The following is a 12136-nucleotide window of genomic DNA, read 5'->3' on the forward strand; positions in this document are numbered from 1 at the left end:
CCACCTTATAGAGTTTATAAAATATTATATAAAAATAGAATTAATTCCACTACAGAATCTTTTAACAGCCTGCCCACGTTAATAAGTAGCATTCTTTTACTATTAAAACGTATAAAATATATCTTTACTCTGTTAAGTAGTAGGTAAACATTAAAAGAGAAATCTACAAAACTTTTACATTTGAAATGTGTAATGAAAAAGCATAGAGTTGTTTTAGAATTTACATCTTAAGAACTTTCTGAGTTCAGTTAAATGAATAAATGAAAATGAGACCCGTTGGGATTTCTGGGATGGAAGCGTTAACTCCATGCACTCAAAGTAGCCATCTGCACTGAAGCAGGGATTCCGAATGAGCGGGAGGACACTGTCAGATGCGTGCCCTGCATTTGATTTCCTAGTTTTCGTGATCGCTTCCAGAATGAAAGTTACAGGCTCAAAGTCATGATTAGTCCTATTCCCTGGGACTTCCTGAATGAATCTCCCCATTACTAGATGCTGGCATGTGACCAGCCTGGTACTAACTCCCTGGCACTGCTAAAGTCAATCAGCTGCTGGGGGAGTCTGGGTTTCCTGCTGTGATACCAGAGACCTGGGGAAGCCCTGTGAGATGCAGGAACGGTGCTCACTGACAGTGGCAGCTGGCCTCATAGGGTGCCTGTGAGCTTGTGGACTTGGAAATAGAACCGTAATAGGATGCATGTATGGTTTAAAGTAGATACATTTTAAAAGAAGGAATGAAGAAACAACTCTGATTAATCTTAGTGATGTATTTCATATAAATCAGTGTATCCCAAATCATAGCCTAAACTTCAGTATAAAAGTATTAATGTATTAATGAGATATATTAAGTCCTCTTTTCATACCTTTTTTGAGAGTACACCTCAACTTGTACTAACCTATTTTGAGTGTTCAGTAGCCCCATGTCGCTAGTGTATTGTCTTAGCAATACAGCTCTTGGGACCCCCACAGAAGACAGTACTGGTGATGCACTTGGGGAGCCCAGGTACCTTCTATCTAGCTGTGGATTTTGAGCTGTACCGTTTCTTTCATGGAAGAATTTCTCCAGTTTTAAGCATCTTCTCAACCCTGAATCCCCCCCCCCCCAGAAACGCGGAGCCTTCCTGGAGTCTTTCCCTAGCTATCTGGAAAGTTTTTAAAACAGTTTTTTTTCCCTTCTTTGTTTCCCAGTAGTAAAAAGACCTGGGAGGTGAGTGTGCTGGTTCCCCATTTCGTCTCAGGGCAGAGGGAGCTAGTGACAAGTATCCATCTGCCCCAGCTTTCTTTTATTTCCGCATGATACACTGTAGCCTTCGATTCCTGTTGTTCCCAGTGCATGATAATTAGCCGGGTGAAGTGAGCCTCCTCTCTTTTGGCTGTCCTGTGCACACGGGTGCCGTCGGGTTTACAGAGGTGAGGGCTTTTGCAGCTTTATAGCTGAGGGAAAAGTGGGAAAGTGCTTTGAGGATACAATGATGACTTATTGAGACTTGCTGAGCTGTGGGCCTTTGTTTCTTGCCAAATGCCAGAGTATTTATTTCTGCCTTTTAAGAACCCATAACATTTTGGTTATAAAATATTTAGGCTCTTCTGCCAAGTATTGTCTTCTATGTCAGCGTATGGTGTTCTTTAGGACTGACTGTTCCAAGCTGAGCTATTAGTCTGTGAAGCCAAGGAGCATCACTGTTGTTCAAGAGCTTAGCCCTTCAGTGTTTCCCAAACTGCAGTTCGCAGCTGCTCTCTCCCTGCCAAGATCTACTCTTTCAACAGATATCTAAGTACAAATACTGATTCAGGCATGGATCATGCACTAGATTTGGAAATATAAGATTTTAATCCAATTATTTTAATGCACCCTTATTCTACTACAAATGAAATTTCAGAATTCATTTATGGGGACATAAAAGAGGAGAAAGGACATTGTGAAAGTTTCAAATGCAGTTTCTAAAGTTATAATGCTTCCATTCCATAACATAATGCTTTCATATATTACTCAAAAGGGTTAATTTTGAGGCTACTTATGTGTAAGTATAAACTCAATAGGAGTCATTGAAATTTTTGTCACCTTGGGCATAAGTTTTGGAGACCTTTCTCACAGACATCTTGGTTTTTTTTTTAAAGCAGAAAAGGGAATTATATCATTTTGTTTTTAACATTAGTTTTTTTGTTTTTTTTTTTATTCATGATCAAGAATTTTGGTATTCTCATCTGTAAAACATAGGTGTCAATAGTACTTTCTCTTAGGGTTATTAGGAAGACTAAATTGTTAATTGTAATTAGTAATTACATATCACGCAGGATAATTGGCTGAAAATTGTAAGCAATATAATTGCTAACTGTGAAAATGTCATCATTTTAGAAAAGCTTTTTCAGGCTATCCTAGCGTTCCACCTTGCTGATAAAGAATTCTTGTTTCTTTCCACCGGGTTCTTTTACTTAATGATACTAATTAATCCACATTCTAGGCTTTACATAGAAATTTGTGTAAAGAACTATTTATGTTTCTGAAAGTGACTTTTAGATTTCGAAAGCCTGCCTACCACAGGAGCCACAGATGAATATTCAAGGGCTCTGCTGAAAATATCCTTCCGTCTTCCCACAAGAGCTTCCTGTAGCCTCGCTTTCTCTAGAGTTATTTTCTTCCCATAGTTCTTGGACTTCAAGGCTTCCCAGGAGGAAACGTTCCCTAGAGCTCGCCGACTACACTGACTTTTCACAGGAAGAACTGGGTTAATTTTAAGGGAGAGATTTGTGTTTAATTCTACTTTGCCAGCCAATTGACAGAAGTAATTTAGAGCCCTGTCACATAAAGCCACAATGTGGAGAATGTTTGGTTTCCTCTGAATAACACTTTTTCATACTGGCCCTGAGCACAGAATTGTCAGGTAGGGAGAGTGCATGTTCAGGCAGCCTTAGGTACTTTTATTCAGCGTTCAAAGGAGTTCACTGTTTGGAAACAGGGCATAATACCCTTGTCACCCTTCGGGAGTAACTTAGCAATGACATAGCTCACTGGTCAGAGCCTGGTACATCTTCTAAAAATTTGGAGTGATGTAGAGAGAGTTTTGATGATCTAAGCTAGAATTCTCCATTAGACATTCATAGATTCAGTTTGTATTATGAGTTCCTGGCATCATTTCTATCTCATTTTAGAAAATTGTTGAAGTTCAAGTAGGACTTTTGAAAGGACATAGGATACATTGGTTAGGAAGGGGTAGAAAATGAAGCAGTAAGCGGTAAGTCTAGCAAACTCAGGAAATAAAAAGAAAAATAGTCCATCCATGAATCCAGCACAATGATTACATTGTACAGAGATTGGAAATGGATATATTTTAACTTTTAATTGATGTTTTCATTTGCAAAGGGCAATTTTCCCACCACAGAGGTAGGTCTCCTGGAGCTCAGCTTGACCTCCAATTTACTTTGTAGCCAAGGATGACCTTCAAATCCTCTGCTTCCCAGCATCCTCTGCTTCCCAGCTTCTTGAATGCTGGGATTGCAGCTGTATGCCTCATGACCCATTTGTTGCAAATGAATTTCTTCTGATATTTGTTGTGTAGTGTGGTGAGGTGCAACTCTTTTGCTCAGTTTTTTATATTAGGCTAATGTATCCTAGGGAGACTCATGGTGAGTCAAAAATTAGAGAAGAATGGAGTTAGAGAGGGAGTCACAGATTAGGAAGAGTGTGCCTGCCCCTCCCCTCTCCACACACACGGGGGAAGATGTGCACACCTGTACACATAAAGCAAGTTTTTCGTGTACACACTGAAGAACTAGGAGCTCAGAAACAGGCTCATAGGTTCACAGACACAAGTAGTCTTTCACAAAGTTAAACTCCAGTGGAAAACCAGGAGCTAACAAGAGAAAGACAGGACAGAACAAAAGAAAGAATTAGAGTAAAGGAAAACAAAGAAACAAGAAACAGACAGGGCAAAATTGAGCACAGGAAAGTCAGACTCTCGGTGCACTAGAAGTAGCTTCTCCAAAGTCCAATGGGTAAGAGAACCCCTGGGAAGCTGAGCTGGTGAAATGAATAAAAAGGGCTTCATTACTCTCCTTTGTAGTATTCAAGAAATGCTGACTGGCCAGAGGCTGTGCCACTCGGAATCTCACAATGACACTGTCCTCGCAGCACTGAATCAGCAAAGAAGTGATGGCATTCTCTGCGACGTGACCCTGATCGCCGAGGAACAGAAATTCCATGCTCACAAGGCAGTCCTAGCGGCCTGCAGTGACTATTTCCGGGTAAGTGAAGGTGGATGTGCTTGTCTTAGGAGGTCAGTGCACAGAGGACAGCCTTGCTTCTTGACCGTTCCTAGGCCATGAGCCAACTACATGGTGGTTCTCAGATTTGTAAGTGTTGAGAATCTGTGTACTTAACTGGACAGAACTGGGTCCAGGTCCCTGGTGGGACACTTGCAGGACTGGGCTGGGTGGCTATAATGGGAAGCAGACCTTTGCACCTGACTAATGGATTTGGTTGGCATTTTGTAAGCACTGGATAGTGTGGCAGTGACATGTGTGACACATGAAGATATGGTTCTTTTTTTGCTAGAACTCGGAATTTGATTTCCAGCTAGGAGTGACGTGTGCTGATATGACTTGGGTGGGTGAGGTCTTTGATATTTATATTTCATTTAATCTTCATGCAAACACCTTGTACAAATGCATGCACAAGCTATTGAAGGCTGCCTTTTTTTTTTTTACATATAAAAGAAACAGAATCTCAGAGATTAAGCTCTAAGAATTCAGAATGTAAATAAACAATAAACACAGTTCTTAACCTGCATACCTGGTGTCTGGTTGGTTTTTTTTAATTTTAGAAATGTGTTATTTGGGGGCTGAGGTGGTATCTCAGTGTTTAAAGTGCAGCCATACAAGTGTGGGCACTTAGTGGAGTTCAGGTGATGGGTGACCTTTCCTAAATGAATGAAGTGGAAGAGAAGTTGAAGAAGTTTCCTGGCCTCAGCCTCAGGCCTCCACACATGTGCCTCCACACATGCAGACATATAAACCTACTGCCTCCACACAGATGGAATAAGAATGTTATTGTGTGTTTGTGCATGTGCCTATATGTGTATGCATGAAGGGCGGGGGTGCACATGCCAAGGTGTGCATGTGAAGGTCAGAAGACAACTTTGTAGAGTTGCTTCTCCCCATCCACCTTTACCTGGGGTCTGGAGATCAAATCCAGTTGCCCGACTTGGATAGCAAGGTTCTTTACCTGTTGAGCCATTTTGCAGTCTCCTCCTCCCCCTCTTCCTCTCTCTCCTTCTTCTCTTTCTCCATCTCCTCCTCTCTTCTTTTTAAAATTGGCCTGTATTCATTGCTCATGTATTCATAAACAAGTTCCTCTCAAAGATCTATTTTCACCATCTGTATCTCCCTCCTGTTACTCCCCTCAGGTCTCTTTTACCCCTCCTAATAGCCTCCCTTCTCGGCCCCCTCCCCCATCTTTTATTTGTGTTGTCAACTTGACAGACTCTAGAAACCCCTAGGAGATAGGTCTCTGGATATGCTGGTGGGGGAAACCCCACCTTGATGGTGAGAAGGGCTATCTCTATCCTGGGTGGGGACCCTCATTAGACGGAGATGCAAGCTAAGCCCTAGAGCGGAACTCACTGTTCTCTCCTTTGGACAGTGGCCAGCTGCTTCTAGCTCCTGCTGCCATGACCTTCCCACCATGATGCACTCTGCCTTCAACTGTGAGCTAAAATAAACCTCTTTTCCCTTCAGAGCAATGGGAAAAGAAGCTAAGTCCTCTGTCCTCAGCCACTGATCTACAGGTTTGGTGTGTAGTAGTGCCATAGTATTTTTGTTACAGTAGTTTTTCAGCAAACGTTTAAATCTGGTGTTGTACAACCTTGCTACTTGTAGTTTTTGGTGGTGGTGTTTGTTTGTTTGTTTGTTTGTTTGTTTTTTTGCTCAGGACTGTTGGCTGTCTGTGATCCTTTGTGCTTCAGTACATTTTTATCTAATTCTGTGAAAAATATCACTGGCATTTTAATGGAAACTGCTGAACCTGAAGATCCATTTTGATAATAGAGCTATTTTTGTGTTATCAATTCTACTAATCCATTAGTAACGGCGATCTTTCCATCTTGTTCTTCAATTTCTTAAGTGCTTACATTTTTCTCATTGTAGTTTCTTGGCTGGGATTATTCCTAGGTTATTTATTTATTTATAAAGCACTGTGAATCAGGTTCCTTTCCCGATTTCTCAGCAGTATGTGGGTTGCTGACATGTAGAAAAGCTACCGGTTTTTGTGTCCCATTCATCTTCTAAAAATTCCTGGTAAAGCTTTGGATCTCTTATTGTGGAAAGTTATTGTCTACAAATAGGAATGATTTCTCTCTGCCTTTCCATTCACATGCCTTTTACTTCTTTCCCTGTTTATTTTATTTATTTAGTTTTATTCCTGTAGCTCAAACTGTATTGAGGAAACACATGAAACGAGTGGACAGCATTGCCTCGTTCCTGATTTTACTGCAAGTGCTGTGACTTGTTTAACTCTGATTGGGGTAATGTCAGTTATAGAGTTTTTTCTTTCAAAATATAACATTTATTATGTTCTGGATATTTATTTCATTGCTAGATTTTTAAAATTTATTTACTTATTTTATGAGTATACTGTCATTACTGTCTTCAGACACGCCAGAAGAGGGCATCAGATCTCATTACAGATAGTTGTGAGCCACCATGTGGTTGCTGGGAATTGAACTCAGGTCCTCTGGAAGAGCAGTCAGTGCTCTTAACCACTGAGCCATCTCTCCAGCCCCTCACTGCTAGTTTCCTAAGGCTTTTGTTGTCAAGAGAAATTATCCAGGGACTTTATCAAAGGCCTTTTCTGGATCTGTTAAGGTGTGATTTCTGTCCTCAAGCCTATTGATGTTATGCAGGTGCATGTGTTAAACTATCCTTCTATGGATGAAGTTCATTGATCATGATGAATGATGTTTTTGATGTGTAGTTGAATTTAATTTATAAATACTGTCTCAATAGTTTGTGCGTCTATGTTTATTGGAGAGATTTACCTATAATTTCCTCTTTTTTGGTGGCCTTTTCCAGTTTAGATATGTGTATAAAACTACAATGAAAAATGAATTTGGCCATATTAATTCCTTAACTTTATGGGATAGTTTGAGAAGCATTGGTAGACTTTCACTGGGATCTTTCTGAGCTTAAGGATTTTAGTTAAGAGACTTTTACTAGTTCTTTAGTCTTTGTGCTGGTTCTTTTTTGCCAGTTAACACAAACCAAAGTCACCTGCAGAGTTTACCGCATGCGTGTCTGGTACCTATGAAGGCCAGAAGAGAAGCCTAAATCCTCTGGTCCTGGAGTTAAGCTGCAATGTGGCTCCTGGGAACTAAATTTGATTCTTGTGCAAGAGCAGTGGAACCACTGCTATAGAGAAGTGAAATATCCCTTATTTCAAGTTTTCTTAAGTTTTTTTTAAGTGTTACTTCAGTTGATTGATGACCGTCTTAGTCACAGTTCTATTGCTGTGAAGAGACAACATGAACAAAGTAACTCATAAAAGAAAGCATTTAACTGGGGATTTGCTCACAGGTTCAGAGGTTCAGTCCATTATCATCATGGCAGAAAGCATGGCAGCAGGTGTGGCAGGTGTGGTTTTGGAATAAGAGCTGAGGACTACATCCTAATCCACAGCAGAGAGAAAGTGGGGAGAGGGAGGGGCAGGGGGAAAGAGAATGGGGAAGAGGGAGAGATTCTGCTTAGCATGGGCTTTTGAAACCTAAAACCACATTCCAATGACATACTTTTTCCAACAAAGCCACATCTTCTCATCTTGTCAAATTCCCTGTTGACTAAACATTCAAATATATGAGCCAATCGGGGGTGGGGGGTGTCATCCTTGTTCAAACCACCACAATGACTGAGTAGAATTTTTGAAATATAACATTAATGTATAGTGATCTCCCATTGGCCAAGGAAATACAATGGCCACTTTCACTATTAGTGTAAGAGAGCATTTTTGACTAATAGCAGTCCAAACCTTAATAAGTAGGAGTACACATTTAAGTCCAATGTAAAAAGTAGAATTTTTTCCAGAAATAATCTTCTCCAAGGGGTAAGCATATCAGTTAGTTATCTAATATCAAACTGTCAACTCTGAAAACATATATACAAGTAATGTTTTATAGACTCAGCAGACTGTATTATACACATGCGAATGGGCGCGCATGCACACACACACACACACACACACACACACACACACACACACACAGGAGTAACAACATTTAATGTAAAAGGTGCCATGACTTTGAAAGAGAGCAAGGAAGATATTTGGGAGGGTTTGAAGCCAGGAAGACAAAGAAAGAAATGTTGTAATTATAATATCAGAAAATAAATGAAGTGATATAAATGTTCCTTTACAAATATCTTTAAATCATACAGAAATCAACGGAGGTCTTTAGGCCAGCTAATGATTGTTTTAGATATTTCTAATAGTAATCCTGTTTTTTTCCTTATAAGAGATTGTGTCAGTTATATTCATCTGTCAACTCACAGTGATATGAAGCCCTTGAAAGCAGGTTGGGGAGATGGCTCAGTGGCTGAAGTGCTTGCCCAACAAGCAGAAAGACATGAGGACACAGATCTTTAGCACTTGTGTAAAAGCCAGGTGGGCAATAGCCCCCTGCAATCCTAGTACAGGGGAGGCTGAGACAAGGAATCCCTGCCCACCTCCCCCTCCCCAGTAAGAGAAATTCTTCCTTCTAGGTCTGTAGGTAAACCTGCCTTTTTCTAAAACCCGACTGTGATGCCAACTTTATTTCTAAAGCTGTTTGTTACAGAAGCATCCCTGGAAGGAGAATTTAGATAAAGAAATGGTCATTGTTTGTGCTGGTGAATTTTTCTCCGTTTGACAAAAGCTAGACTCATCTGGGAAGATAAACCTCAACTGGGGACATGCCTTCATGGGATGGCCTGATGAAAGTCTGTGGAGCATTTTCTTGATTGACAGTTGATGTGGGAGGGCTCAGCCTACTGGTTGCCCCCTGGGCAGATGACCTTGGGTGGAATATGAAAGCAATCTGAGCAAGCCGGGGAATTAAACCGATAAGCAGTGTTCCTTCACTCCTCTGCTTCAGTTCCTGCCCTGACTTCCTGTTCTAGCTTCTCTCGGTGATGGACTATAAGCTAAACTTTCTACCTCCAAGCTACATTTGGTCATGGGTTTTTTTTGGTTTTTTGTTTTGTTTGTTTTATTATTTTTTTTCTCAGCAATAAAAGGCAAACTAGAACATCATTTCATTCTGACTGTGTGGAGAAATTTAAGAGACTCATGAAGAACTGCCTCGCCCAACCACTAACCCTAATTTAGAATTATTTGTTTGCTCTTGTATCTTATGTTCTATATTAAAATACCTAGATACAGTGTCCTGCAGTCCTTGGTAACTTCGGTTTCCCTTGCAACAATATAATGTTGTTTCATACTTTGTAAGTGTTCAGTAAATAATTTATTAAATTAATGAAATGCTTTCTAATTTTCATAGTAATTCATATATAATTCGATTCTTAGGATCTGAAATACTAAATGTATATATACAAAAATGTGTAAATTATTTGCACATTTTCCCTTTGTTGGATTCTATGAAGTTAATACTTTGGTATAAACTAGACTTTTATGCTCTAAAGTGTGGTATTTGGCACTTGATTCTGAAGCTGACATGCTTCTTGTTCGATTCAGAAAATATAAGACTGCAGGAGTCAGCAGGCACACGTGCTGGTATAAACTGTTCCGTGGCATTGCCCTGGGAGTTAACAATAGATTTTTCTGGCTTGCAACAGGAATAACGAAAGAGCAGTTGAGCACAAAGTGCTTTAACTTCCTGTGATCATTAACATTTTAAAAGGAAGTATAAAAAAATCATTATTGAGTCAAGAAATAACGACTTAAAAAAAAAAAAACAAAAAACAAAACAAACCCCAAAAGGAGCGGTGTATGCGTAGCATGGCATTTGTGAAGCGTAAGTAAATTAGAGCAGCAGTTCTTAAGAGAGTAGTGCAGCGGTGGGGAGATGAACCGGGAGGAGCCTGAGCTCTGCCACAGGCAGTTGTTTTCCATGGTGCTTAGCAAATGGAAGGTTCTACTTCAATTAATAATTGCTGGGTTCCTCCTCTTCCCCGCCCCCCTACCCCCACCCCCCGCTGTGCTGTGTAAACACGAGCAGGTTACCTCTCTTCCCTGGTCCTGGGTTGTTTTTTTTTTTTTTTTTTTTTTTTTTCATCAGTCAGCTGAACGCTTCAAGCACAGGCCTCAGGATGGGGTCAGTGCAGACTCGGCGATGTGTAGAATCTCACCCTTGGCACAGTTCCTCTTCTTGGATTGATTAGTGGTGCCTGGCCATGCTACACCTGAGTTCTAGTGGGAAGAAAAGGTCAGCTCTTTTTTATCAGGCTCGCTCATCTTTTGATAGTTCAGAATAGCTTTCTTTTAGCCTCTTCTGCCTTTGCGTTTTTCTGAATCTGAAATCCCCTTCCTTCTTAGAAACCTTCAGTAAGCATCTGGCTTTTCTCCTTCTCTGGTTATTCTTTCCTGGACCTTTGTGCGGGGCTGTGCAGTGAATGGTCATTCCCTGCTCGGGTGCTAGGGTCAGCCATCACAGCACCATGCACAGCCCCTCCCTTCTCTCATCTGTTCCTTCAGTGCTGCCCTGGCACTGTCTGCCAAGCACGGTCAGTTTCACCTCAGGGTTTTGCATCTGTGCAAAGTGTTGGACCCTTTGCCTCTCAGTTTACCCCTCTACCAAGGTTTATAACAACCAATATGGCTGATGTCTCCCACGAGCCTCTATGTGGACTGTCCTCTGCCACGTTCCTACATTCATATAGTCTTCCATTTTTCAACACTTAAAATGTAACTTGTCTTTTTCAAAGAACCATAGGTTATGACCTTAATCACTAGCATCTTAATGTGAAATTTATAGAGGTACTGAAGAATAAAACTGAATTGGAAAATATTGGATTAGAGGTAACAAGAGAAGTTAGGCAGAAGCCTTGTGATTGTGTGTGTGTGTGTGTGTGTGTGTGTGTGTGTGTGTGTAATGGGTGAGCATGAGTCAACTGTTAATCCCCTCCTTTTGGAAGTCCCTCTGACCCAGGGAGATCTTATGTAAGGTCACAGGATCCTGTGTGGGCAGCCCTGAGTTATGAGCCACTCTGTGGTTCATGAAATATCTGGGTTCTGGAGGCTGTTGTCTGATGTCTTGGCTTTCTAACATATGTTTATGTGTGTGTTGCTAAAATGATTCAAATGTGATGTTTTAAAAAGTGAAATATTTGAGCATCTTTTCCCATTAGAGCCTGCATATACTGTGTAATTTTCAGATTTGAGAGAAGGACAAAAGCCCGTGATATTGAAAAAAATGGTCTTCGTTCCAAGTATTTGTGTAATCCTATTCTCCAGTCATTATTGAAGTAAATGGCACAAATGAGAATTAAATGAGAATATAATGCATAATTACAAATTTTCAATTCAATAAACATTTGTTGTAAGCCTGTTATTTTCTAGACATTGAATGAATTCATAGTCTGGTGGAAGACACAGACAAGTGGATGGATTACTACAATACAACACAATCGATACCAGGGTGTAGGGGTTTGAATTTGCATTTGTTTTTAGCCCATGTTTATTTGGGTATTTCTGGTCAGTTGCGGCAATAATGAATGTGACTGCTATGGGCAAGCATTTCCTGTACTCTGCACATGTATTCTAAATGCTTTCTGTAGATCAATGGATTTCATTCTCTGAGGAAGTCTGTAAGATGGGTATTAGTATCATAATGTTCAAGAAATAAAGAAAAGGCACCAATAATGCCTACTAGGGTTTTAAAAAGTGGTTGGTAGCTTAGACTCAGGGAAGAGATGTCTAGAAAGATAAAAATCTTTCCAAAGCATGGTTAGAAGGATGTGGAGTTGACAGATGCATGGATAGGGCAGGAGAGGTAAACCTTCAGAGTAAGACTTAAGGCCTGATACTTGAGCATCTGGATAGTAGGGATGGGGGATGGTCTTGCTGTTCATATGCCTGAGGTCTGGAGGAAGTGGGGGAAAGAAAGCCACAAGAATTTTAAAGGCGACTGTATCATTGAAGGAGCAATAGAGAACATCT

General features: G+C 40.5%; 1 protein-coding gene across 4 annotated transcripts in view; it reads left to right on the forward strand.

Annotated features, from left to right (window-relative positions):
- Positions 1 to 12136, forward strand: part of Klhl32 (kelch like family member 32) — a 215337-nt gene that overhangs the window by 50231 nt on the left and 152970 nt on the right. For all 4 annotated transcript variants that reach the window (XM_032905088.1, XM_032905100.1, XM_032905095.1 and 1 more), the window contains exon 3: positions 4062 to 4242. In XM_032905088.1, the coding sequence (XP_032760979.1) occupies positions 4062 to 4242 (181 nt within the window). The remainder of the gene's footprint in view (positions 1 to 4061; positions 4243 to 12136) is intronic.

Source organism: Rattus rattus, chromosome 1 (assembly GCF_011064425.1).
Source record: "Rattus rattus isolate New Zealand chromosome 1, Rrattus_CSIRO_v1, whole genome shotgun sequence".
Taxonomy (NCBI): domain Eukaryota; kingdom Metazoa; phylum Chordata; class Mammalia; order Rodentia; family Muridae; genus Rattus; species Rattus rattus.